General features: G+C 58.7%; 1 protein-coding gene across 10 annotated transcripts; it reads right to left on the bottom strand.

Moving 5' to 3' along the window:
* Nucleotides 1-459: 459 nt before the first annotated feature.
* On the bottom strand, nt 460-26633 carry NADSYN1 (NAD synthetase 1). Of its 10 annotated transcripts, none has more exons than XM_073217298.1 (21): nt 26356-26633; nt 25053-25113; nt 22311-22427; nt 20944-20997; nt 20405-20494; nt 18236-18287; nt 15676-15764; nt 15402-15519; nt 14466-14597; nt 11335-11409; nt 10430-10554; nt 10032-10080; nt 9458-9560; nt 8850-9018; nt 7727-7862; nt 6829-6935; nt 3899-4054; nt 3305-3374; nt 2455-2583; nt 1722-1913; nt 460-682 (listed from the first exon to the last, which is right to left on the bottom strand). In XM_073217298.1, the coding sequence occupies exons 1-21, from the start codon at nt 26438-26440 to the stop codon at nt 632-634; spliced, it is 2160 nt and encodes a 719-aa protein (XP_073073399.1). In that variant the 5' UTR covers nt 26441-26633; the 3' UTR covers nt 460-631. The 10 variants fall into 10 exon arrangements, with proteins under 10 accessions (XP_073073399.1, XP_073073401.1, XP_073073402.1 ...); XM_073217300.1 differs by having other exon boundaries at nt 1737-1913; XM_073217301.1 differs by having other exon boundaries at nt 3899-4030.
* Between the last annotated feature and the right edge of the window lie 671 nt (nt 26634-27304).

Here is a 27304-nt window from a genome sequence, read left to right as displayed (position 1 = left end):
CCTCACCCCCACCATACAGACAGACCTGGTCCCAGAAATCACGGTGAAGCCACAGCAGGAAAGAGGCACACCAGGCAGAAGCCGGAGCTGCTCCTGCAGAGGTCTGGCCCTCAGGGTGGAGAGGTGGCCCTGGAGCCGCCCAGAAGGACCCAGGCCACCCTGACCCAGCCCCACTCCTGGGTTAGGTGGGGCCTTCCCTCAGAACAAGGGAGGTAGTGCCCTGACTCCCAGAAAGAACCTTCCTCCTGGTACCTTCGGAACCCAGGACAGGAAGACGTGTGTGGGAGGGGGGTCTCCTCCCGTTTTCTGCTGATGCCCCCTCTGGGCTGGGAGCCACAGTCCTTCCTCCGGCTGCAGGGGTGCAATCTGGAGGCATCAACACTTCACTTCCAGCCGCCTGCCCAGGAAGGGACTGTGGGCGCGGGGGGTGGGGGGTGGGGGCAGTGCTGGCTCCAGAGGGAGAGTCAGGAATCAGTTCTCTTTATTCCACTTTGCTGGCAACTAGTAAGGGGAGATGCCTCTCCCGTGAAACACTGTTCAACAAGGCGTTGACGAGCTGCTCCAGGCCACCAGTGAGGCCACTGCGAGATGGGGGCCCTGGTGGGAGAGGAGCCCCCCACAGGACCTGACGTCAGTCCACATCGTCCAGGTCCTGCTGCGCTCTCCTCTCCAGCTGCAGAACCTAGAAGGAAAGCCACGTGAAACAGCGTCTACAGGCTGCAAGGACACTGGCCCACCCCACACCTAAGAGGGTCACAGTCACGGGCTGAAAGCAAAGTTACCAAATGGTATTTGCTGGGTGCCAGATGCAGAGCACATGCGCCAGGGGATCCAGGGAGGGCCTGCGTCAGCACATCGTGGTGCTCAGGGCGGGACCACAAGTCTGCAGGCGACTACGTTCTCCCATGTGTATCCTAAAGTTCCTATATTTGCTAACTTCTGGCCCGATCTGGGGGACCCATTACCTGTGGTGCCTTCTGGGGCATAAGCCCCGCCTCCCCAATTCTGTGGTGGGAGGTGGGTGTTCTGTGCATGGCAAGATGCTTAGCAGCACACCTGGACCCCAGCCAGGAGATAACCAAAGCGTCTGTCCCAGACATTGCCTGATGTCACGAGGGGGCACCAACCCTCCCGGGAACTATGGCCTTGGATGGGCAGAACTACATGGGGTCGGTCCCCTGCTGACTTCACCCCTCAGCTCCTTAGAGACGCTCCCCGATCACCAGATGGAGCGGGTTCCTTCTGGCCTCCCATTCTCTGGCCCAGCCCTGTGATCGCCCCACTTACCACTGTCGGTGCACTGTGTGTGCCAACTGGCCGGTACCCCTTGGGCAGCAGCTGCATCTGACCTCCTATCGAGGTTCTAGCGCTTTGCCTTGGAAAAGGGGAGGGGCAGGACCTGTCTGCTTTTTGACTGATTTTATTATTCCTTCCTTTATTCTCTGGTTAATTAATTAGCAAAAGAAAGGAAAACGGCGTTTTGGGAGATGTGGAGCCGCCTGAACACTTCAGCTGTCTGGAAATGACAGTGACTCTAGGACACAGGACGCGGGGATGTACACAAGGGCACACACGCCAGCTCAGCCCGACTCCAGGTGTGTCGGCCCCTTTGCAGAACAGGGACAGTAAACAACCCCAGTGTGTGCATACAGACGCTTTCAAACCCTCAACGGAGAGGAGCCGATGTTTCCACGGCAGATACTTAACACAGAGAAACCCACCGCTGCCCGGTTCACCTGATCTTCTATGCACCGAAACTGCCAAGACCAGCCCGTGTTGTAGAGAAAGGGCCGCAGGTCGAACCTGTTGTCGTCGGGGCTGTAGTTCTCAGCATGATAGGCGGGTGTGAGGGTGGTCATCTTGTGTCTGTTCATGGCATACCTTGAGAAAAATCGCTCCACTTTGTCGGCCACCTGGTAGGCAAGGAATACACAGGGCTTCACGGCTGGGAAGCTGGGGAGGCCGGAGGCCGGGGCGCGGCTGTGTCACACTGGGCTGTTTCAGCTCCTGGGCTCCGCTGCTGCACCTGGACTTCCCAAAGCAGGAGTGGACAAATGCCTGTGCTCGCGCTGGGGCAGCTGGCAGAGCTATAAAAATGGGGGTCCAGCACCCCAGGAGACCCCAGCAGGGATCCTAGGAAAATACATTTCATGACACTTGCGGGCGGTTCTGTGGGGACCCCGTGTTTGTGGGCTTCAGCCCTAATGGGCCTGATAACTAGCACAAAAACAGCAATATTCTGACCTCAACATTTACCTACTGCCCGCCATATGGGCAGGCGCTTGTGGGCAGCACAGTCATGCCCGCCTGGCCAAACTAGTTGGGGTGTGGGGAGAGCCCCAGCAGGGGCAGCTCAGTATGAGACGGAGTGTTACCTTGTGCTCCCGCGAGCCAGCTCCACTGCCAGGTGCGGGCACAGGCCAGCCTCCCCCGGGAATGTCATGCGCTGCTTACCTGCCGCGGTGTGTAGGTGTCGCCCCACCCGGTGAGGAGTCTGCAGAACATGCTGAAGGGACCGGCCTTGGCCGACTTCCTGAGCCTCCCGTAGACGGAGAGCTCTGCGTACGTCATCCCCATGTCCTCCTGGGGAGGAAGACACACGCGTCACGGAGTAACAGAAGGGCAGCAGAGCCTGAAGCTTCCTCTGGAGTCGGGGACCGAGACCCAGAGGAGGGGACGTTCTGAAGGGCCAGGAGCAGAGGCCCCGGCTGACTCCCAGCCGACAGGCCAGGACGGAGGCCACTGGATCGGGGCCCCCACGGAAAGTATGCCTACGCCCCAGAAGCTAGAAATCATGCACTTATTTTGAAAAAAGGTCTTTGTACATATAACTAAGGATCTCAAATGAGATGACCCTGGATTTAGGGCAGGCTCTCAATCCAATGACAGTTTCTTTATAAGAAACAGAACAGAGACAGAACAGAAATGGTCAGGTGACCACAGAGGGAGAGGCTGGAGGGACGTGGCTGCAAGCCCAGGATGCCTGGGGCCACAGAAGCTGGAGGAGGTAGGGGGGACCCTCTCCTGGGGGCCCTGGAGGGAGTGCACCTTGATTCCAGACTCTGCCCCCAGAACTAGGAGAGAACAGAGTTCTGTTGTTGAAGCCCCTGGGTCTGAGTGTTTTGTTTCAGCCATCCGAGGAATCCCAGGGAGCCTGCTCCCCCTAAGGCCCGGTGAGGCCCGCAGACAGGCCCTGAGCCCAGCCCCGGGGAGCCCACTCCCCTTAAGGCTCGGCGAGGGAGCCCAATGCAGAAAGGCGGGAGCAGAGTCACGGGAAGTGAGGCGAAAAAGCCTCCGCCATCACCTCGTCGGTCTGAGACACCTGCCCGTCGACCAAGGGCTCCAGCTCTGCGGTGGCCGGCGCTGCTAGGATGCTGTGACCGAGATACACACAGATCAGGATGCTACCGCATGTCAGGAGCCTGGGGACAGGTCCCCACGCCCACTGTCCCACAGGCACCGGCCAGTCTCAGCAGCGCCGCTGTCGACCCAGTGGCATCGGCAAAGCCAGGGGCGAGCTCCTGGGGAGAGGGGCGCGGAGCAGGGATGGGTGGCGGGAGCCGCAGCAGGGCTTCTCTACTGAGGCACCCCCCATGTGCTGGGCCAGGCACGCCTGGTTGTGGGGCAATGCTGTGCACTGTGGGACATGTAGGAGCTTCCTCCCACTGGATGCGGGGAGCACACCCTCTCATGCTAACCACAGAAGCGTCCAGGCATTGCCCAGCGTCCCGTGCTGGGGGGCCACGGCCAGAAAGGAAGGGGTTGGCCTAGTCACGGCACCCCAAGGGCCCACTGAAGGGCAGGACTGCTCTCGCCAGGTGGTGGGGAGCCGTGGAAGGTGGCTGAGCGGGGCTAGGGGCCCAGGGCGTGTACCTGGGGGCCTTGGGGTCACACTCACCGCTGCAGGGCGGGAAGCTGGAAGCGCTCCATGCAGAACTGGACGAAGGCTCTCAAGTCTGTCTTGCTGATCCCCCCGATGGGGTTGATGTCTGCGCTGGAGCAGTCGTACTTGGTCAGGTAGCCGACGAGGCTGCAGGGGCAAGGGTGCACATGGCTCCCATGTGGCAGAGCCAAAGGGCTGTTGGTCCCGCCACTTGGGGGCCTAGCCATTCAGTCCCCAGTCACCCAGTTTCACTTCTTCCTGGGGCCTGGGAGCCAGAGCTGGGCTAACTGGAGGGTCTGGCTGGGGCAGAGGCTGCAGGTGACTGAGGAGAGGTATTCGGCCTGCCGGAGAGGACACTGAGGCCAGGAAACCGGCCTGGGACGACCAGTTTCCAGCTGGGCAGCCCATTCAGTGAGGGAGGGTCAGCAGAGCATGGTGGTGGGAGGAGGGAAAGGCCCTCAGCACACGTGGATGCTGAGCACGCGCAACTCCCCCATGCCTGTCACCTCTGACTGCCAGACACCTCCTGAGGTGGGCAGAAGAGTGGCCCCAAAATGTCCACGTCCTATACTGGGACCTTCAAAAATGTGCCCTCACAGGGCACAGGGACTTCAGAGTGCAATCAAGTCAAGGGTTGTGAGATGAGGTTTTTGTCCTGGATTAGGTGAGATGGGCCCCAGACAGACACAGGGGTCCTTGCAGTGAAGGAGGGAGGGGGCCAGGCAGAGGGGCTGGGACCACAGAGCAAAGGTCAGATGCTGCCCAGCCGGCTCTGGGTGGAGGACGGCCATGAGCCGAGGACAGGGCGGCACCAGGGGCTGGAGGTCAGGAGCAGACTCTCCCTGGAGCCTCCATGGGAACGAGTCCTGTCCACACCAATCTCAGCCCGGTGAGCCCTGTGCAGGATTGCTACCCCAAGGGTGGTCAGCGAGCCCTGTGTTCTCAATGCTGCTGACTTTGGGGCCCCTTGTCCCCCCCAACCCCGCCACCACTCCGCAGCTCGCCACCGCATCCAGGGTGGTTCCTGACCACACTAGCCTGTGAGGACGTCCTCCAAAATGTTGGGTTTACAGGCCTCCCAGCTATTGCCTACCTCACCAAGCTCACACTAATGCCAGGACCAGGAAAGCCTGGCCCTGTAGGGTCCTCAGTCATCCCCGAGGGTGTCTGTCCTGTTGGGGGACAGCTGAGTTAAATGGTCTGTCGGCATGTACAGCATTTCCTGGCTGTAAGGCTGTCTCATCTCTGTCCGTGGCTCCTTCACCCCAACAACCCTCGAAGATGCACGTGCTCGGCAGAGTCAGGCACCTCCCCTGCACGTGTGGGACCTGGGGTCAGCCCTCGGGGCGGGGCGAACACCAGGGAGGTGGTCACCTGGGGCCGGGTCTGCACATTTGTTTGTGTGTTAAAAAGGACCCGAGATCTTTCTGCCCGAATTAAAACTGATTCCCGGACTGGTCGGACTGAAAGGACAACTTGGCTGAAGGTCATTGCTGAGGATCCTGTTCATGCCCCCAAAGTTCACGAGGTGAAGCTTCCAAGCCCCCACTGACTGTGTCTGGAGATGGGGTCTTCCGGGGGCAATTATGGTTAAATGAGGTCACAAGGGGGTCCTGAACCAGTAGGACCAGTGTCCTTGTAAGAAAGAGACGCAGACAGCTCTCTGCACCCCGTAAGGACTCAGCCGAGGTGGCTGGCTGCGAGCTGGGGGGCCTGCTCCCGCTGGGAACCGAGGCATCCGCGGACCTCCGGCCTCCAGGGCTGAGATGAACGTCTGCCCTTCAAGCTGCCTGGAGGGGGTGGTAAGGGGCCTGAGCTGACCAAGGCGGGCACGTGAGGGGCAGTTCCCAAATCTGAACGCGTCTGTGCTGCTCCCTTGTCCACACGGTGTCGGCTCTCCCCTCCTTTCTCACCTCCCTTAGTGAAAGCAATGCTCCTGGCTGCTCACCTTCAAGGCCTCTTGGCCCCATGTTCCCGTGCCCCCCAAACCGAGTTCCCTGGGGCTGTCTCCAGTGCCCCTCCCTTTCTCTCCTGAGCTGTCCCCTGGGGGCCCTCCAGCAAAGCTGCCCTCAAGGTCCACACCCATCTTCAGTCTGCAGAGCCCTGCGGCCACGACACCCACTGCATCTGGTCAGTGAGCGCCCGTACCCCCACCCTCAGCCTCTCGGCCTGGCTCTGGGTGCCACTCTCTCTGGGCTTCACTCCCACCTGCCTGGCTGTGTCTCCTCTTGTCCGGGGCCACCTCAGCTCCTCCAGCTTCCTAAACTCAAGGAGTATCAGGGCACAGCTCCTGGACCCGTTCCCTTCTCTATCTATAGATAGAAAGATGGATGGGTGGGCGGGTGGGTACATGGGTGGATGGCATGATGGGTGGACACAGCCATGTGTACGTGAAGAGAGGAATACATGACAGATGAGGTTCCTGGAATTCCTCAGTAAACGAGGAGCAGGGCTCCCTGGAAGGAGACAGGGGCTCACGCAGGGGAAGCCGAGGCTGGGGAAGGGCCCCCCAGCTGCTCAGCCTGAGTGCTGGCTGAAACGTCTCTGCAAAGCATTAGGCAAGCTTGTAATTTTTTTAAAGAAGGGAGCAATATGAGAGCGTTTGCGGCCCACACCGAAGATGAGCTACCCAGTTGGGGTGGACACCAGGTGGATGTGGTGGACGCGCTCAGGAGAGGGCAGCGTGGCCAAGGCGGCAGGAGGGCGGGGGCCGGAGGGCACAGTGTTGAGCCCTCCCCACGGCGGGGCCCTGCGGGGTGCCGGGGTGGTGCTGTCGCCAGGGGTGCCGACTGCGGCCTGGGACACGGGACCACATGACTCCCCCGCTCCTGCGTCTCACAGACACCACGGGCATTGGTGAGGCGCTGTGGAGGCCGCCTCTGTGGGTGCTCACCCTCAGACCGGGGTGCTCGGCAGCTGGGACCACACCCCCAGGCTGTACCCACCTCTCATCCACGTTGGCGGACCCGAGCACCAGAAGTCCACCCCGAGCACCCCGGGACCAGAGGCTCAGCTGAGCGAACAGATAAGCGATGACCATCCTCACCCGAGCCTGGAGGACCGAGGGGACACGTCAGCCTGCACAGGGCACAGGGCGCACGCTACCGCCCCAACAGAGGGCTCTCCCCACCTGCCTCGGGAAAACAGGAAGGTCAAGCAATTTGGGGGCTTTCTAGTGTTGGAGAAAGTCGCCCGAGTCCCGCTGTGCTCCTGCGGGGTTGGCCACCTCCATGGTGCTCATGTGCGCTGGGTGGTGGCCATGTCAACCACAGGAAGCCCCGCAGCTGGGAGAAATCTCGGCCCCCGCCATCTGCCCCCTGCACCACTGACATTTCTGGCCAGGAGGGAGGCCGCCATGTCCAGCAGGGACAGGGATCACCACCTCCCTCCACACAGCCAGCAGGCAGGGCGGTGTGTGATCTTCCCGCAGGGCAGAAGCACCCCCACTACACACCTCACACTGACACACCCAACCCCTTGCACTCACACATGCTCTTGCATTCACACACGTGCCTACATGCTAATGCATATTCACTCTCGTACAGTCATACTCATGCTACACATGCACACCTTTGCACTCATGCTAACACACACATGTGCACACTCATGCCAACGCACTCACACATGCACACAAATGCACCCCCACACCAGTGCCTTCATAGTAAGCACACTCACTCATGCTCCCTCAAACGTGCACATATGCTGTCCCCTGCGAAGCCCGCACTCACACAGGCAGACCCCTTGCCCACGAGGCTGTGATCAGGGCACGCGTGGGCGCCCCAGCACCGGCCGTGCCAGGACTCCCTGTGCCCCAGGCGATGGGCGGCCCGGGTCGGAGCGCACCTGCACGTTCTGCAGAGCCAGGTTTTCCCTGCTGCTCCCTCCGTGAGCCGCGGGGAGGGGGCTTTTGCCCGTCACCAGGCTGAAGATGCCCACCATGGCTTTCACGGCTGGGTCGATGCTGACACCCACGTGGTGGCTGGAAGAAGGGTGGGCGGGCATGGGTGTGTGCGCACATGGTGAGGCACACACACAAAACCACCGTTTTAGCCATTTTATAGTGCCTGGTCCAGGGGCCTTCAGTCACGTGGTGTGCGACCACCACCTCTAGTTCTTTCCAGAATTTCCCATCACCCCAGAGGGAAACCGTGTGCCATTAGCAGTTGCTTCCCATTCTGTCCTCTTCCAGTCCATCGACAGCGAATCCACGCCCTGGCTCTACAGACTTGCCTGTTTGAACATTTCATAGACATGGGATCATATGACGTGTGGTCCCTCTGTGACTGGCTTATCTCGCTCAAGAATGCCCCAAGGCCGCCCGCGTGGGAGGGCACTAGGCCTTCATTCCCTGCGAGGGCTGAGTAGCACTGCGGGCGTGGATGGGTCCCGTTCTGCCCAGGCGTCCACCGATGGACACCTGGGCTGCCTCCACCTTTGGCTGTTGGGAATCGCACTGCTGTGAACATGGTGTGCAAACATCTACTCGTGTGCCTGCTTTCACTTCCTCTGGGGGCAGATGGAGGGGCAGAATCACTGAGCGGAAGGAGGCAGCTTTTAGCTGAGCTCACACTCAGGACGGGCAGCTCCCAGGGCAGTGTAAGTGGAACCCTCTGTGGGGACCGAGTCTCCCTGCCTGGGAAGATGCCCTCTGTCCACTCCCTCAAGTGGAGCACGGCTGGGGGAAGGCAGTGGGGGGGTGGCACTGCCCACTCCCATGAGCTGCCCGGGGCTCCACTGGGGGGCATATCCACCCTGGTGGCCTGTGCCTGGGACACAGGGATGGGAAGGGGGTGCATTTAGACATGGCACAAGATTTGGGGTGGAACTGACGGTTTCCCTAAAACCTGGCCCAGACCGAGAGAGTAGAAACCTGCACGTTCAGCCACACGCCCCGCACAAGTTGGGTTTCAGGCAGCTTGGGTCCTCGTCACGGCCGCCCACCCATGCCCAACATGGCCAACTCTACCTTCCAATCTGCTGGGCCAGCTCTCGGGCCCTGCTGCACGTCTCCTGTGAGGAGTTCTCACTGGCCATGTAGCAGGTTGTCAGGATGCGTCCACAGAGGTCCCGGGGGTCCTGAGGGGTGTAGCTGGTCTGGTTCACGATGGTCTGGACGTCAGCCAGAACTTGCTGATCTGAAGCCGCCACACAGAAAGGTAGCAGCCACTTGCACATGCAAGGTGCATGCTTGGCTTAGCCCTTCCCCATTTGCCCTGGTAGGTAAGTGTACACGAAGTGTACCCGTTGGGTACACGAAGGGAGCGTTCAGTGTCACAGCACACAGAGGGGCAGTCGGACCCTGGGTTTGCCTGACCCAGAGCCGATGTCCTTTCCCCAGGCCACGGTGCCGACACACAGCAGCAGTGGCCTGACAGACACAGGCATTGGCCCAAAGCCCTGGGAAGGGGCTGTAATGCCTTGCTGTCCCCAGGCCCTGGGGCTCAGGCGTGGTGTCATGACATTCGTGCATGCCCACAGAGCCTCCTGCACCCATGATGCCTGGTAGCGGGCTTTCCCTCTGCCCAGCCCTGGGACCCAATGGGAGCCCAGCTCAGACTGACAGACGTCACCTACTTCCATTCTTCACAGCCTCGCAGACCTGGTGGCACATGGAGTAGACGAGGCAGGCAGTGGCTGCGCTGTCCACCCCGCCACTGAGGGGCAGGAAAAACCCCGCCTGCAATGGGCCAAGCAAACATGGTGTGAGCAGAGCCTCGGAGAAGTGACGTGCCGCAAACTTCACCCAGTTCCACCCACGAGCCTTGGTGCGCACCCACAGAAATGCCCGTTGGTGTCAAGCTCTCATTGGGAGAGGAGAAAAGATGGCCTGCACATTCCAGAGCGGACTCTCCAGAGGGAAAAGAGACCTTTCACTGGGAGTAAATCTAAGGCTGAGTCCCTGTTGGGCCAGAGACCTGTATGAGCACAGACAGTGGGAGACGGTCGCTCATAACTGAATGTCAGCAGACAAGGGCTCCAAGGCAGGAGCCAATCTCTGGGCACTCTGGCCTCTGGCTAGTGTGGGCTGAGCTCCTGGCTGAGTCAGAGTGAAGAAACAAAGAGAACAATCGCTAGCCTGCCATACAATCAAAGGCAAACCGACCAGCAGGACAAGCAGGGTGCGCAGGTGAGACCCTGCGAAGCTTACCTGTTGGCTGCGCCTTAAAAAATCCCAGAGCCAGCATGCAGGGCCAAGGCTGTGGAGCGAAGGGAAGCATAGGTCTGCGAACTGCTGGGCTGGTCCGCAGCTTACCCGGAGCAGCTGCAAGGCGGGGACGGCGCCAGGGAGAAAGCACCAGTGGTGCTGAGCTCTCGCAGCTCACCAGCCCGCGCTTTAAGCGCTTCACGTGAATTAGTGCATTTCCAGGCCAGCGTCTGCACTGCCAGCCCCTAGCAGGCGTGGCCTCCTCCTAACCATGTAGCTTATCCTGGGCAGGTTCTGAAAACTGGCCGCCCACGCCGCCCTGCACGGGGCAGATGCCATAGCAGGGGGAGGCAGCAGCCCACGGGAGGACAGGTCCCTCCCCGCACGCGAGGACCACCCACCTGATCTCCTCGCCAGGGCTGTGGTACTTCCACTCGATGGGCTCAGACAGCGGCTCCAGCAAGTCCTCACGGCAGGACAGGGCGAAGTCCACCTTCACTCGGGGGTAGGGGCTCGCCCTGCTGGCCTGTTGGTGGGTATTCACAGGATGACATCCCCTCAGCGCCAACCAAGAGCAGGACTGGCAGCTGGGAAATGCACATGGGAGCCACAGTGGGTGCCCTTTCACAGCCTTGGGATGGCTGGGGTCAGACAGGAGGCGGCAGGTGTAGGCGGGGTCGGGGAGACATCGGAGCCCTTGTACATTGCTGGGGGTGGTAAGATGGTGCGGCTGCCATGGAAATGCCAAGAGTGAAAACACGTCCACACTAAACCTGGGCCTATGCTCACAGCAGCGTTATTCATCATAGGCAAAAAGTGGAGACGTTCCAAATGGCCACCGAGGAAGAATGGATAAACACGTGTGATCTCTGCAGTCAACAAAATATCATCCGGCAACACAAAGGAGCATAGCGCTGACACCTGACACGCTGCAGCGTGGCTGAACCTCAGACAGACACGTCATGTTCAGCGCAAGATGCCAGACACACAGGATCGTGTGTTGTAGGATTTCATTTCTGTGAATGTCCAGAACTAGCAAGTCCGCAGAGATGGAAAGTTGCCCAGTGGCTGTCAGGGGCTGAGGACAATGAATGGGTCTGGGTTCTCTTGGGGCGGTGGAAGCATTCGCACACCGGCTGTGGTGATGGATGCATGCCTCCATGAACATACTAAACACCACTGAACCAAGTGCTCCAGGGAGTAAACTGTGTGGTGTGGGAATGACATCTCAACAAAGCTGTTATTTAAGAACAAGATTCTGGGTGTTTGACGAACCTCCCACACAGGTGCCAACTGAGGCGCTTACCGCCAGGTTTCGAGATGAAATCTCCGCCCTGTAGCTTCTGACATCCTCCAGATCCAAGGTGGCCGTGAGGACTTCCTGGAGGCGGGAGTATCACAGAGAAAGCATGGTTGCCTGTTTTGAGCACTCATGCGTGTAATTTGGCCATTTTCATAGGTGTGCCAAATTGCACATAGTTGAGTCATGTCTTTTAAGGTGGGGACTGGGGACCTGTGAATTCCTAGGGACCCAGGGAGAGGACACAGTGCTGTTGCAGGCCCTAAGCCCTTCTCTCTTGCCTCCAGAATCTCCACTGAATTCAGACATTTACCAGTGATCTTTAATTATGGCACAGGACACAATCCTATCAATAAATGCCTGCGGGCTTCTGAGACAGCTTCTCTCTTCTTAAGTCACATGAGAACAAGGGCATCTTTTCTGCTTTGAATGTGACTATGTGGAGATGGCTGGAGCTGCTGCAGCCATCCTGGGACCATGAGGAAAGGCAACCCAAGACTGAAGCCCACACAGAGCAAGGCTGGGCTGGAGAACGGCAGGGAGGTGGAGCCGGAGCCCTGGGAATCCGAGCCAAGGTCCAGGCCTGGACATGCTCCCTGTATTATGTATGTGCAGGTGACACTTCCCTGCCTTTGAACCCAGCTGATGTGGGGGGTTCTGCTACTTGGAGCATATAGTAGAAAAGAGGACATGTTAGCTCACAGATCTTACTCCTTTCTTTAGAAAAATTCCTAATCAATTTGCCTCTTGCTGCTTCTTAACCACTGGGCGACTCAGGATGCCTGTGGCCACCCTACTCCTGCCACGAGGCCCACAGACCCCTGCCTGTTAACACTTGGGCCTAATTCAAGATGGGAACATCCACAAAGAGAAGGAGAACAAGAAGCGTCATTTCCAAAGTGATGGGTCACCAGAGGCAAGGTGCCTGTCATGGGACAAAGCCAAGGACCATGAGAAGACCCAGGATGGTGTGAATCTCTGCGTGAGGAGGCCCCAGTCTACTTTTCCCAAAAACTCGGTCAGCTTCAACACTGACACCTGCTAGAGGCAACGTGCCAGGAAACCCTGAGAAGCCCCTGCCCCGGAAGGGGGCGGAGCAGAGGGGACAGAAGGGGGGGTCCCATGCGCCACGAAGCTTCTGGTCCTTTAGGCAGATCCAGAGGAAGAGGCCGGCCAGCACTGCCTCTGGCCTGAGGACAGCGACAGGCCCTCTATCCCTGAACACTCTGGGTTCAAAGTCACCTTGGGAAATGTGAGGTAACAGCCCTCAGATTTCAGGGTGCTTGCAAAAAAACGCACATTCCTGGGCATCCGACTTGGAGGGTCTGGTGTGGCCTGGAACCCTCAGGGACCCACACATCTGCTTATCCTGGTGCAGGTGACCCCCTCCCCCAAATGCCCCCGGCACTGCCAATCAATCCTACCGCCAAGCTGTCTGTGGCTGTGACGTACGTACGGCCAGGTGTCCTGGCCACAGCAGCCTGGATGAAGGCACTGAGCGTGCTCTTGGGACAGAGGGATGCTCGCTGTGGACAAGGCCCTGGTCTCTCCCTTCAAGCCCTCCATTTCTATAACAGTCAATAGGGGACACTGCCACTGGGAAAGCAGGGCCTGGGGGACAAGTAGGAGGCTGTCCCCGGAGAGTGGGAGGAGGGGGTGTTCCTGCAGCTGGAGCCGCAGCCACTCCTGCCTTCCCTCTGGGCAAGAGGTGCCCGGGTGCCTCCAGGGCCCCTGCGCTCAGTCCACTCTGAAACTGCAGTGTGGTTCATGACCACTTCCCGGTGACAACCCCGCCGGGGCTGCAGGAGGCATCGCAGATAACCCGGTGACCGAGCGCGCGGAAGTGAGGCAACGCGCTGCCGCCAGAGCTGCGGACGCTTTCCAGCCGCGCCCAGCCCGGCCCTGCAGCCTCTGCACACCGGCGCCCGTTCCCGAGACGGCACGAGCCCAAGGCAGCTGGGCCCACAGACACGATGGGCGAAGCCCCGTGGGCGGCACGCGGGCCCTGGCTGGGCACTGCGGCCAGGTGACTCTGGGCGGAGCTACGTGACTTTTCATCACCTCTGCACAGCTGGAACTCATGCCCACTGTTTCAATACAGCCACTTTCTTTCTGGCTTCAAGATAAATAACGAAAACCCGGGAAGTGGGTATGACACAATTCTCTATGAGGACTTTCTCATCTGTTGTCATTTCCTAGAAGGAAGTGAATGTCCAGTGTGATAATTAGTTACATGGATGACTTTGATGTTAAGATGCGTGTTGAGAAGCTGTGGGTGTGCGGCCTTCGTCAGTGTCTCACTGGAACAGTGGTTCGGTGAGGGGGTGACTCACGGCAAGGACCGTGCAGGTCTGAGCCCCAGCTTGCCTCCTGCTGCCCCGTCCACATCCCCACCCACGTCCCCACAAGCCCTCGGGACTATGGCGGCACCTCTGTGGTGCACATCACAGGCCTCTGGACAGACGTGGCCTGTCCCCCACCAGGCTGGCCACAAGCCCCACTGAGTGAGGCCGTCCTCCCAGACAAGCGTGGGGCACCCACTCCGGCTCCCTAGGGCTGGGGGGCAGGTGGCACAGGCCTAAGCTCACACATGCTGTCTGCCATCTGGGGAGGACTGAGAGGGTCTCCAGCAGCCCTGGTGCGAGCTCCCCTCCCTCGCCCTGCTCCCCTGGACAAGGTTCCCCAGCCAACGACCTCCAGAATTCGGGAGCAGGCATGGTGCGTTCTGAGCAGCAGTTTCGGTGCCCAGCCCCCAGTGGAAATGCCCAAACAAGCCCATCACATCCTCCCAGGCACTGGGGATCACCCGCCCTCATCACCACAAAGCCTGCCTGAGTGCCACCTCAGGGGGACTGTGGGAGGCGCAGTGTCTTCCTGGCGGTGGGCACATGACCTGTAGAGCTGTGGGGCTCGCCTGTCCATGCCAGGTGCCCACGTGGCATGCGGGCCACCTGTCACCAGGGGCTGGAAGTCCCTCACAAACGGGGTGCAGAGGGAGCGATCAAACCAGGCAGGACATCCCTGGGAGCCCGTATGAGACCCCTGGTCACAGGGGAGGATGAAGAAAGCGGCCCCTGAGCAGAAAACCATTGGAAAGATCCCCCTGCTGCCCCGGGTGCCCATGTGCCCGCCGTTACCACGTCATCCAGGGAGAACTGGGAGCCCTGAGCAAACACGCTGCCGTTCATGGCTATCATGGCACAGCCGTCGTAGTAGAGACGGTCCCCATCACAGCCCTTCTGATTGGCCAGCAGGTAGATCCCACCGTTCTGGAAAAGGCAGGGCAGACAGCAGGTGGTCACAGGATCCACTGCCTTCGTGTTCCACCAGCCCAAGTAGGGCACCTGGCTGGGCCGGCTCAGGCTGTCTTCAGACCCCCCCACAATGTCATAATTAGGGCCCCCAACAAAGAAAACGAACATACAGGGAATGCCAGGCAGCTACGGTTCACGTGGCCTCCAAGAGACCAGGCCCTAGGTAGCTGCCTACTTTAGCCCCCAGCAACCACAAGGCAGGTGCTGACCCCTCCTTAGGTTGGGGGGACAGGCTCAGAGAAGGCAAGCCCCCACCGCACAAGCTGAGACTCAAACCCAACCGAGCTGTCTCCACACCTGTCCCGTGAATGACCAGACAGCACGGCCCCTCACTGTGTCCACCACCAACAGGAGGGGCAAACTCCGGGCCTTCCCTGCACTCTGCCATGATGCTGACGGGCCAGCAGCCCATTCTGGGTCCTGGTCACTGAGTCACTTGCTCGGCAATGTGGGGTGGCAGCCCAGAGCTTGGGGGCTGGGCACTGGGGCATGAGCCCTGCTGCCACTTGACCTCCGAGTGTCCCCATCCCACTCCGGAGAGCAGGCAGGACAGCAGACCTGGCTCACAGGGTGGCTGCAAGAGCCACATGAAGTCGGGAAGTGGAGCTGGCGCTTGCTTGTTGGGCACCGGCCATCGCTACTGGCACCAGACATCCATCGAACCAGGCCATGCCCTGCGCTGGACACGGGACGCACGGGAATTGGCGAGGCAGACAAGGCACCCGGCCCGAGCTGCACACCCAGCACCCCAATGCCTACCTTGGTGGTGGCCATGGTCACCAGATCCACCCTGGCGTGGGCTTTGCGAAGCACGTGGTGGCTGCCTGAGGCGTTGGTGAAGATCTCCACACCATCCAGGCCCATGTCAACATGCGGGCTGGGAGCAGAAGCAGGAGAAAAGGGGGTGAGCTCCCCAACCCACCCTCCCAGCCCCGCCAGCTCCCAGGGCGTCTACACAGCCCAAGGCCACAAGCCCAGGGCGTCTGCAGATCCCTGTCCTCCCCGAGGGCTGAGGCTCAGCGGCGGGGCTGACCTGTGGGGGGTCCAGAGCTCCTCGCAGATCTCACTCCCGATGCAGGTGTCCCAGGTGGCCAGCACTGCATCTCCAAAGGGCACAGTTTCCTGTAGGGGGAGGGCAGGATGCACAAAACCCCCTGGCTGGCCCATCTGGGCTGCATCGTGGCCCAGCACTCCAATAGCCACTTTAAGACTTCCATGAAGGCCACGCTTCCGTTTCAAGCCCCCAGGGAGCCCTCCCTCACCTGGAGCTCCCAGCGCAGGGGGCCCATTGCCAGGCGGCCCTGCTCTGCGCCCACCACGACCGACCCGGGAGAGGCCGCAGCAGTCCCTCCTCCCCGGGAGCGGCCATGGGCACACGCTGCCTCCATCGTTGTTAGTACTAATGGCCCTCGTTTATTAAGGGCTCCATGTGCGTGTCTGACAGCCATGTTGCTAGGCAATAAACCCAGCCCTGTCACAGATGCTCAGTGGAGGCTCACAACGTGCACAAAACCCAACCAGAGCCCCCCAGCTCCTGACGTAGGGCCAGAGGACATGCAGGCGCGTCATCTCCGAGAGCCACACTCATAAACCACGCATGGTGGGAGCTTCCAGGGCAGGGCAGAGCCTCCCTACGACTGCGCGGGTCTGGCAAGGTGCCGAGATCACGAGCCCTGACTGGGCACATGGGCGGGGATGGAAATGCACTGAAACCAGGAACCCACGTTGGCTGGGGCGCGGCGTGGCCACCTGTTACATCTGTAACACCTGCGCCTCAGTTACCGGGCGCCTCAGTTACAGCTGTGAGGTCACTCTGCTTGGCCAGCAGCCCCCCGGGGACCGGAGCGCTCCCAGAACCCTGGGTCAGGCTCCCTGGAGGGTTTGAGTTCAACGCCCTCCATCACGGAGGGTGAGAACCGTGGTGCAGGCCTGGCCTTTGTCCTCGGTGCCTCATCCCGGACAAATATTCACTTGGGCTGCAAGGAAAGTCATCAGCACATGGCCCTATGCTGGCATGGGCATCACCCAACCCCCGGCACCTCACAAACCCAGCCACAGCGGCGGGCTGGGAGCCTGCCCCCATCCTGCCACGACAGGATCAGGCTTGGAGCACCACGGGTGGTCACGGAGCATCTAGGAGGGCTCAGGGACCCACGCCTGCCTGAGCCGTCCACCCGGGAGCATCACTTGGCTTTTTACCATTGAAAATGCCCCAACCTTTAGTCCACATTCACCCGGGGCCAGTTCCTGCAACTCACCCCTCACCAACCAGACCACAGCCCCACGCCAGCTCAGCAGGCCACCAGCATGCCTTCTAGGATGTGACAGGGTCATGATTCTAAAATGTGCTAAGTTCATTGTCAGAAAAGCTTCTGGGCCCCTTGGGAGGTGACCATACCTGGCTAGAGTCCCTTCCCCGATCCTGGCATGCCCATCTCTGCTTGTGGAAGGCACTAGCCCCAGCTGGGCCCTCAGGGAGCCTCTCTCAGGGATCAGAACTGGTACCAGACACAGTCTGGCTCCTGAACAGAGGCAAGTTCAGCCCAAGGGCTGGATGGCGCTGTTCTCCAGGGAGGCAGGGGCACCCCTGAAGGCAAAGAGGACAATGAAGAGGGGGCTTGGAGCCCCCCCACTCAGCTAGATCTGTGAAGTCCAGCTGTATCCTGCTGAGCCACAATCTCGTGCATTCAGAGCGCCCTTATGAGCTACCTTGAGTAATTGGGGGCACAGAGAATCTGGCTTGGGAAATAACCATCTCCTGCTCAAATTCCCGTGCTGGAGTCCTGAGCCCAGCACCTCGGAATGTGGCTGTATTTGTAGACGGGGTCTTTACAGAGGGGACTAAGGTAAATGAGGTCACAGGGTGGCTCTGACCCAATCGGACTGGGGTCCTTGTAACAGGAGGTCAGGACACAGACATGCAGAGAGACGGCCACGTGAGGACCCAGGGAGAGGATGGTGTCCACACGCGCAGGGGAGAGGCTCCGGGAGCTGGCCCTGCCCACCTCTGGGTCTCAGCCTCCAGCCCCAGGCCTGGGTGGTAATGAACACCTGCTGCTCAAGCTGTCTGGTCAGAGGTGCTGCGGCAGCCTAAGCAAAGGAATACACTTGGCATCCGGAAGGGCAGCTCAGGCAGGAGCCCCCACAGCACACCCCCTGTGCCCCGGCTCCCAACCAGCCGAGGGAAGTGGGGAGAACAGGGTCCCAGCTGTACCCCCCAGGAGGAAGAGGATAAGGATACGGCTGCAGGGTCAAAGCTCCACGGGCCCGACCAGCCAGGTTCCAAAGACAAGCCAAGGCAGGTTTCTGACACTGGGCTTTCAGAGAATGACAGGCGGCCAGTAAATGATTCCATGGGTTTGGGATGAGAACCCCCAAACTTGGCTTCTTGGGCAATCCCTGGGCCCAAGCCCAGCCTGCTAAGGCAGGTGCCCCTAAGCTCCCACCCTCGTTGGTGTTCCTGGGACCCCCTCCCCACTTGGCACAGAAATGTCCCCACCTTGCTCCTTACCTACACTAGCTAGGGTGGTTTCTGTGACTCTGGCCCAGAGGGTCCTGCCCCACAGAAGAAGAGCTTTGCCCTCAGGGCTCACCTGCTCCGTGAGGTCCTGTATCATCCGCGGGAGAAAATACTCCTCTGTTTGCCTGGAAAGGAGAACACCACAGATCTGAGGGGGACCATGTCCGGAATCACGCAGGACGGCATCCGACGTGACCACCTCAAGTCTTCTCTGCCTCCCGGGGCCCCAAGACCCTGTGAGCCCTGAAAGGCCGTGCTTAGATTTGGGGTCCACCTAAGGACATGGTGAACACGAGTAGATTCTCAACTCCCTGCAGTCAGGAACTGGGTCTTTCTTCTGTTTTCCTGAGAGGACCCGAAACGGCTCCTTGAGCCTGCCGTGTGCTCATCACTAAGCCATTTTATCGTCACCAGTTGGCCCAGCTCCCCGAGGGTGAAAATCTCTGTCTTTTTAGCTGTACCGAAACTAAGCCTCAATATCCAGATCCATCTCCAGCTCAATATCCACCACCCTTGCTACAGGCATATCTGGATGAGTATCAGCTGGGGGGATTCAGCACGACACCCACACAACACAAATGCAGAGAAAAAGGAGCAGATACGTCTAGTCTCCAAGAAATCAGAGACAACATAAACCGATGCGAGATCTCAAGGAAAAGGTGATGAGACAACAGGAGATAAAAAGTGAGCCTGCAAACCGTGAAGAGCATTTGAGACATTCAAAGCATCTGCAGATACGAAGGGTGCATCAGAAGCATCAGAATCGATCCTACTGCGGACACCGCACAGAGGATGAATTTAGGCGGATGAATCCACAAAGCAAATGAGGAGACAGCAGCTGTCAGACCGTGGACGACGGGTATGGAAGGCAGAGGGCAGGGATGGAAACACCAGTGACGGGGCTTCTGCAGAGCAGAACAGAGCACAAGGACAGGATCCTTCGAAAACAGAAGATAAGAAAACGTTCCTAAAATAAGACCTCAACGTAATGTCACGAAGACTTCCCATGGATCAAAAAGAGATCAATACTGAAGCTCTCTCCTTAGCAGTGGCGTTGAGCTTGCTTTGTTTGTATTTCTTTGCAGTTTTCCAGGGGCACATGCACGTACCCTTACACACGCTGCGGTCAGGTCTCTTGTTCTCAGATGGGACAAGCTCAAACCCCACTGCAGATACACTGCAGCTCGCTTTTGTTCGACACTGACGCTGGTTTATCCAGGCTCCGGCAGGGTTCACTCTCCCCCACTGGGTGGCACTGGCACACAACCCCTGGCACGCAGGGAACAGGTGGCTGGTGGGCAGTGGGGGCACCTCTCCCCTTCACGAGGTGACACCCAGCTGTTTCCAAAGGGCTCCTGCCGGCACTGGGCGGGTCCTCCTGTGTTGGGATCCCTTGCCAAGACTGGGAACCCCCAGCTCTTTGACCACCGATCCCGTGGGGCAAAAAGAAACCTCAGGGTGCTGTCGGTTTGCACTGTCCTGCATCTAACGGTGCTGAGTGCCCATTCCACATCTGTGGGTTCTAGGGATCACCTAGAACATTGCTCCAGAAATGCTGGGCAACAGTATTATAAAAATAAGCTGAGAGATGCCAACGTTGGAAAGGAGAAGTAATATTCATTGTACATTATGTAATTTTTACTGAAAAAAAAAATGAAGAAAACCTGTAAAATAATGACTAGACACAATGAAAGAATGCAGTGAGGTGGCCAATTACAAAAGCTACACAGAAAAATTCAAACTTGAGCTGCATAAAAATATTAACCACTTCAAGATACATTAGATGCCACTGACAGCAGCAGCCACAGTAAATGAGCAGTGGTGACCGTAGCAAGATGGGGCGGGTTTCTCAGCCAGCCGGGTTTTGCCCCAAGGGGACAGTTGGCAATGTCTGGAGACATTTTAAGAGGTCATACTGGACGTTATCTATGAGGAGATGGCCCGGGGTGGCTCTCCATGACTCTCCATGCATAGGACAGCCCCCCACGAAAGGACGATCCAGCCCCAGGGCAACCCTGGTATGTAGTATCAAGATATGAAATGACTGGTGACTGAGTTGTACGTGGTCTGTGATGAAATGGGCTATCATTTGATCCACAGCATCCGAACAGCCATATTGCAATGGACCCTGGAGGGCAGGGACTGTACCCCGAATTTTCCTGTGTCTGCCCCATGATCTGGACCACGGTTATGCAGAGATGATGCCTGATAAAACACCCAGTGAGCGGGCGCTGTGACTCACCGACTCTTGGACCACGGCGTAAACCAGCGCAGCTCACGGTAATTGCCTTCGTTTGCCAAGGCCATTTTGGGTCTGATGAGCAGGATCCTCCTATGGGCAGGGGACAAGACGGGTCTGGAGGTGGACACACCTGTGACAAGGGGCAGCCCGTACCCCCACCCACCTAAGCCAGTGGACAGGCCAGCACAGGGGAGGCTCAGCGCCCTACAGGCAGCTCACTCTTGTCTGGAGTCTACTGGGAAGATAAGACTGCCTGCCTGGCAACAGGGCCGTGCGTCCCCAAGCTGCACCCTGTGGTCTCTCCCCCTAGTTCCCAAAGGTGTCAGGGTGGCACGGACCATAAGAAGCATGGCCTCCCGGGTCTCCTGCCTGGTACACGCGCCCTCTCCGAGGACCAGTATTTCTAGAGGCCTCCTAGCCTGCGGCTCCCAGGGACCAAGCCACAGGGCACCCGCATGAATGCTCACAGCCCCCCAGAGCCTCGGGGAGGCATGCGGGTCCCTCCCCCTACCTGTTGAGAGGCTCCCGTGGCCACCTACCTGTTGAGAAATATCACCCTGCAGTTGTAGCGGACATTCCGGTGCATCACTGGCCTGCAGAGAGAGGGCACACGCCGGTCTGCAAACAGCAGAGGCCCCCATCTGGGCTGGCGGGGCGTCTCCTCTGCAGCTTTCTCAAGTAAAAGCTAAAAACCGACCCCAGCACTTCTGCCACGGCCTAGGCGCTGAAATGGGAGCATTCTCCTAAAGGGAGCACAAAGCCATTCTCCACGCAGGGCTCTGCCACTCTCGCTAGAATGTGTTCAGACCTCCCAGCGGCGGCCTCCCTCCCTTTGCTGGCATTCTGGCCGCCTGGCAACTCTCCATCCTTTCCTGGCCTCGGGCACTGGCCCCTGCGCCTCCCGATTCTCCCTCAGCACACCTCCCAACCTGCCCCTTCTGGAAGGCAGCTGCAGGGCGTGGGCCCGGGCACTGCTGGTTCCTGGAGCCAGGGGGCAGGGCGGGGTGCAGAGTGGGTCTGTCCATGGCTCAGGGTAGATCCTGCACTTCATGGCTCCTCCCTGGCTTCCTGGTGTCTGCCCCCTCTGCAGGGGAGGGCTCGCACTCCGCTGGCAGACACGGCAGGGCTGGCAGGGCCTCGCCTGGTGAAAGCCTGGAGCTCAGGGCCAAGCGGCCAGCCCCAGACACCTTCCAGGAGCACTGAGCGGAGGGAGGGTCAGGTGGGAGTGAATGAGGCGAGCCAGCAAATGCCAGGGAGAAGGGGAACAAAGCTCGGTGCAGGAAGAACGGACACAGGCCATTGCAGGTGTGGCTGTCAAGTCAGGGAGCCAGTTCCGATCCCAGCTTTGTCACTGGCTGAGTCAGGCTGACCTCGGAGACTAAAGGGCAGGATGCAATGGGGGCGCCCCTCCCCAGTCCTGGCCGGGGCGCGCGGACAGACCCCCATATGGCCTCACTCCTCCCCAGAGCCTAACCAAACGCGCTATGTCCACATTTGGACAAAACATGTACAGAGTGTGAGGGAGACACATATTTTAAAAAGAACAGCCCACAGTGAATATCTGGTTTCTAACTGGAGGGGGACTCTCAAACAAAAACAAGCAAATAATAAGCACAACAGAATTTTAAAGCTTAAAATAGAAACTATTAAATAGCAAACAACATGCAAGGAAAAGTATTTTTATCATAAACGGGAACGGGTGCGCACATGCGGAGGACCTTCTGGGAGAACAGAGTTGCCTCCCAGAGCCGCCTCCTCTGTGCAGCATTTGGTGTCTGCAGGGCTGGACGGGAAGAAAGCCCACCCTCCAGCACAAGGCCTTTGTATCTTTTGAGATGTGCAGTCCACACTCGTGGCGCGGGACAGGTCCTGTCTGGGCTTCCTTATCACGTCCGCTGGCACTTACATTCCCACGTCACAGATGATGTCCTGGGTGACTGGAGATTCCAAAAGGGCAGCCAGGACTTGGAGCGAATGCAGGAGGGTGTCCGACTCGTAATAATGATCCCAACATCCGTAGCCACTGCAGAGGGAGGAGCAGGCAGTTGAGCCTCAGAGACACCCGGGGGAGCCCGGGCAGGGGGGCAGGGGCCTGTGGGCTAACCGAGTGAGGCTGTGCGGGAGTGACGCTGAAGTGTAGGCACATTTTAAAGCCTCCCGGGTGCTTCTATTGTGCGACTAGAGTTAGAATCATTGCTACAAGAGACGATGCATTTTGCAGGAAATTAAGAAAAGTCGGGCCCCACCCCCTTCTCTTAGGTGTAACAATGATTAATTCTCACATCAAAAAGCATGTGCCCTTGGATTTTTGTTTTAAACCTTTAATATGGCCAAAATCACACTGATCTATGAAAAAGAATGCAAAATAAACAAAGCTGTACCCACGGAAAAACATTCTTTAGGCAAGAAAGATCTTTAATAACCATTCAAAATCCCACTCACACAGCTGCTGCTGAGTTTCTTGCTATAGAAGCTTGAAGTGGGCTAAATAGTGTCCCCGAAAAGGTATGTCCAGGTCCCAAGCTACAGAGCCTCTGGATGTGACCTTACTTGGGAAAAGGGTCTTTACAGATGTGATTAAGGGGCTGGAGATGAGACCACCCTGGATTATCTGGGCAGGTCCTAAAGCCAGTGACAAGTGCCCTGAGAAGAAAGGAGATGACGAGGCAGAGGCGGGAGGGGCACGGCCACGAGGGACTGGGCGCTGGAAGCTGGACAGAGGCAGGAAGGACCCTCCCCTAGCGCCTCTGCAGGGGGCAGGGCCCTGCCCACACCCTGATGTTGGACTTCTGGCCTCCTGCACCGTGAGAATCCACTTGTGTTGCTGTGAGCCCCCTGGTTTGTGACAATCCCTTACAGCAGCCCCAGAGAACCTAATGCGATGATCAGAGATGTCATAAAATGTGAAGGCTGGGTTGAGGGCCGTTTCTTGGTATAGACTAATAATAAAATGCAGAGTATTAGTAAACCAGTTCTAATCCTCAGAAAGTTTTCTTTCCTACCATGCAGCAGCTGGGAAGCAGCGTTTCAAATGCTGAGCAAACTTCGCCCACATGAACATGAACCTCCAAACAGGCATTTGCCATTTTCAGTGCCTGCAAAAGCATTCGTCTCAGCCTCTGGTTCTGAAGAGAGGGAAAGCCCTGGTTGCCAGGTGAAATCGGGGCTGAGGCCTGGGATGTCCTCTCTAAGGGACGGGCGCCTGTCTCATGGGTCCTCGCTCCCAGGGAGCTCCGGGCCACGTGTGACAGCAAACCACAGTGCAGCCAGACACCCTGGGCTGAAGTACAGCCACCGGCCTGCCTCTCACCCTCCGGCTGGCCAGCAGCGGGAGGGGCATTTTATAGCAGGGACCGATCACTTAGGACCCGCAGTCCACTTTGGGTGGCAGCCTTCCATATGCAAAGCCTGCCAAAGTGGCTCAAGGCACGCAGCTGGCCTTTCTGGCAGCCTGCCCGGTGGCACCAGCTGTTCACTCCCCTTCCAGGTGCCCCTTCTAGGGTGGGAACGGCATCCCCAACCGGCAGGGACAGGAAGAGCTGTGCTCAGCGATGCGACTTGGCTCCCCTCCCACCTCGGTTTCCTCTCTGCGAACTGTGCCTCATGATGACCCTGAACCTGCTCAGCACACGGTGAACGAGAGCCCAGCTCTGCCGGGTCCTTTCCCTGCTTGATACAAACACATCATCCTGGGGCCCTTTAGTGGAGAACCTCCCCCTTCTAAAATGACAGGTCCAGACTCGGGGGCTGAGGTGGGGAAACAGGACAAAGAAAGGGACGAGGGTCTCCCTGGAAGCACGTGGGCAGTGATCCCGCTGGGTGACCGGGCTGCTGACTGCAACCCCTCTGGGCGATGGAATGACAAAACGTGGAGATGAAGCCAGGAGCTCGAAGGAGAGGTCCCTAGAAGGTTCTGGCCTTGGCAACCCAGGATCCCAGGGCCTGGCAGTTAGATGAAGAACTTCTTCAAGACCAAATTCAATGAGGGTGTAAATGCTCTGGGATGTTATGGGAAACACAGCCTGAACTGAAGTCAGAATTCCAAGGATAGAAATCAACCTGAGGAAGACAATGACCTGGAAAGAACAGATGTGTCCCCAAGGGCAAATACAAAAAACACCTGAGAGAAGACGGTCCTGTTTATGCCAAGTCCTGAGGCAAGAATGAGCCAAGGCAGGGGACGCGACTGGCTGGGACCCGCAGAGACCGGTGTGGAACCAGGGCAGCAGAGAGGGCAGCTGTTACCCCAAGTCAGCAAAGCACAGCTTCTACAAATCCTACTGTGCAGCAACTAATTGCTTATCTTTGAATAAGGGCAGGTGCAAAGGGAATGAAGGAACCGGCTTTCCTGATCACTGCAAAAGGGCAGAGCAGAAGTGACCCTTCAACTCGCTTACAGCAAGATGCTGAGACCCTAACTGAAACCTGCTTACGGCCAGAGAGGGAAATCACGACCTGGGGAGGTGGGGGTGAATCAGAAGCAGCCCAGCTTTGAAATCAGCTGCCCCCTACCATAAAACCCTTTGCGACGGGCTTGCATTATCTGCAGGTCTCAGTATCAGCCCCTCTTCCTCTCCCTTTTGGCTGGGGGGACCGATGCCGATGCCCCTACCTGCCCACCCTGGGGTGTCTGCGCGTCTGCTCTCACCATATTTCCAGTTCTGGTCCAAGCCTGTATCTGGCTCCTTTGTGTTTGGCAATTTCAATACCTACAGGTACAGAGAAAGAGAGAAAGAGCAATTTCAGCTCCTACACACCATGTTCGAAAGCAGATAAAACACTGCTGCAGTAGGTGTGATGATAAAAAAACAAGCAACCAAACAAACAAAAGCTCTCCCAGATCTCCCTGCAGGAAATAAGAAACAGGGCCCGCAGGGCGGACCTTTAGGACCACAGAGGAGCAGCAGGGGGAACAGGAGGACGCCACACCCTGGTCATTCATAACAGCAGGTGCCGCAGACCCTGCGCAGGGAGAAGGCGGCGCTTCAAGGACCCCCACCGCAGCGGCACCCTGGCAGGCACCGGGGTCCGGGCAGCGGCTTCAACACCACTTCTCTTCACCCCAACTGGATTCGCTCTGAGCTCTGATAACATGAAAGCAGGAGGAAAGCTCGGCGGGGAGGGCGGCCATCCGAGGCACATGGCTAAGACGTGCCTTCCTGCTACCGCTCCTGGCCAGCCCTTTTGCAGGAAGCTGCTCAGCGCAAGGCGACCTGGCGGGGACCACATCTGCAGGGTCGCCCGGGTGCAGCCCCACTTTAGGTGTGGGTATGAACAGGGCAAACTTTCACCCTCAAAGGTGAGCTGGTACCAACCAACCACACCCTCGTCTCTAAGCTTGCAGGCCACCCCTCATTCCATTTCCCCCTTTGGGACGGCTTCTCCCTGTCCACCCACCAGGAAGGGACTCAGGCACCAGTGACCACCCAGCGCAGGGCACATCTTCACAACATCCTCCCTAGTGGCCGGGCAGCCTCTCCCCTCACCCAGCCACGGAAGCAAGTGTGAGTCTTCACTCAGGGGGTCAAAGGAGGCTGTGCAGGATGCCCCTTTCGGGTAAGCTGTTCTTAAGAGTCATGAAAACCGAGTTTCCAAAATGCCTCAGCAGGCTGTCCAGTGTGCCCGCGCTCTGCCTCACTGCATGAACGCTGCCCGGGGGGGCTCGGCTCTAGCTATGACACATGGGACCCCGAGATATCTGAGGGCAGGTAAGCCCAGCCCTCGCCTCTCCACCTCCACCAGCACACTTTGCTCCCCAGGCACTGTGAAGCCCGCCCCAGCCCACTTCCCGAGGAGGACCTGCGGCTTACACGGGGAGATCGTCCTTTACTATCTTGTCTGTTCCCGCGCCCAAGGCAGCGAGCGGCCGCAGCGACGCTGTGTGTGCGTCACGAGCGGGCGGGGGCTCGGCCACAGTGGACCTTCGGCCCCCCGGCCGCCCGAAGACTCACTCTTTAAAATCCTTTGCAAGTTGCCCTCAAAGTCCAAGGCCCACTGGTTGAGCGCGCAGGTGGCCACGGTCACCTTCCGGCCCATCCTGGACGCCGTCACCTGGGCAGGAAGCCGGCCGGACAGTGGTCGTTCTGTCCCAGCGAGACAGGCGGCCCCGACACCGGTACTTCCGGGTCGCCCTGCCGCGTCTTGACAGTCCGGGAGTGGACAGGACCGCAAGGAAGCCGCACCTGGGGCAGCCCGCCCTGCCCCGCCTGCCCCGCCTGCGGATAGCTCCGCCCCGCCATGCCTGACAGGGATTGGGCCAGGGACTTGACGACAGAGCCCGTGCGCCAGGCCCCGCCCCCATGTCGCCACGCCCCTCCGCTCCAGGCCGGACGGGGACTGGACTGCCGAAGAGCCGCGTCAAGCCCCGCCCACGGAGCTCACTGCCGCGCCTGCGCAGAAGGGAGGCCCGCCCCGCTTCTCCCGCGCAGGTGAAGGGGCAGGCCCGCTCCGCTGCCCCACCCCTCTGTTTTATACCACGCCTCCCCACAAACTACTCCAGAATGTGCTTCTGCAACTTGACTTTTTCCTTGTAATATTAGCTATGTTCTTTGCATTCTTTTTCTCCTTTGTGGGAAATAAAGCACAGTTTACCCATTCAGTAACGGGCGGCGTTTAAGTTATCAACAAGGTTGCGCCCACACAAACGCACTGCTGCCAGTTCCAAGCGTCACCTCTGGGGGCACTGGGTAAAATGCAGTATTTCCAGAATCTCTCGCCTGGCCTTAGGGCATCTCCATATCCCTAGGAGTTCCCCAGGGGTGGAGAGCTTGGTCCATCTCCATACAATAGTTAATTACATGGGAGCAAGAGGAAGGGGATGCCTGCTTGTATGCAATAGATGGGTTTCTCCCACTTTATTTCCCCTTTGGATGCCGGGGTTCTTGTTTGCCGAGTCGAAGA

The sequence above is a fragment of the Manis javanica genome, chromosome 11 (assembly GCF_040802235.1).
Source record: "Manis javanica isolate MJ-LG chromosome 11, MJ_LKY, whole genome shotgun sequence".
NCBI lineage: Eukaryota > Metazoa > Chordata > Mammalia > Pholidota > Manidae > Manis > Manis javanica.
The sequence above is the reverse complement of the archived record's forward strand: the minus strand, read 5'-3'. Positions and strand labels throughout refer to the sequence as shown.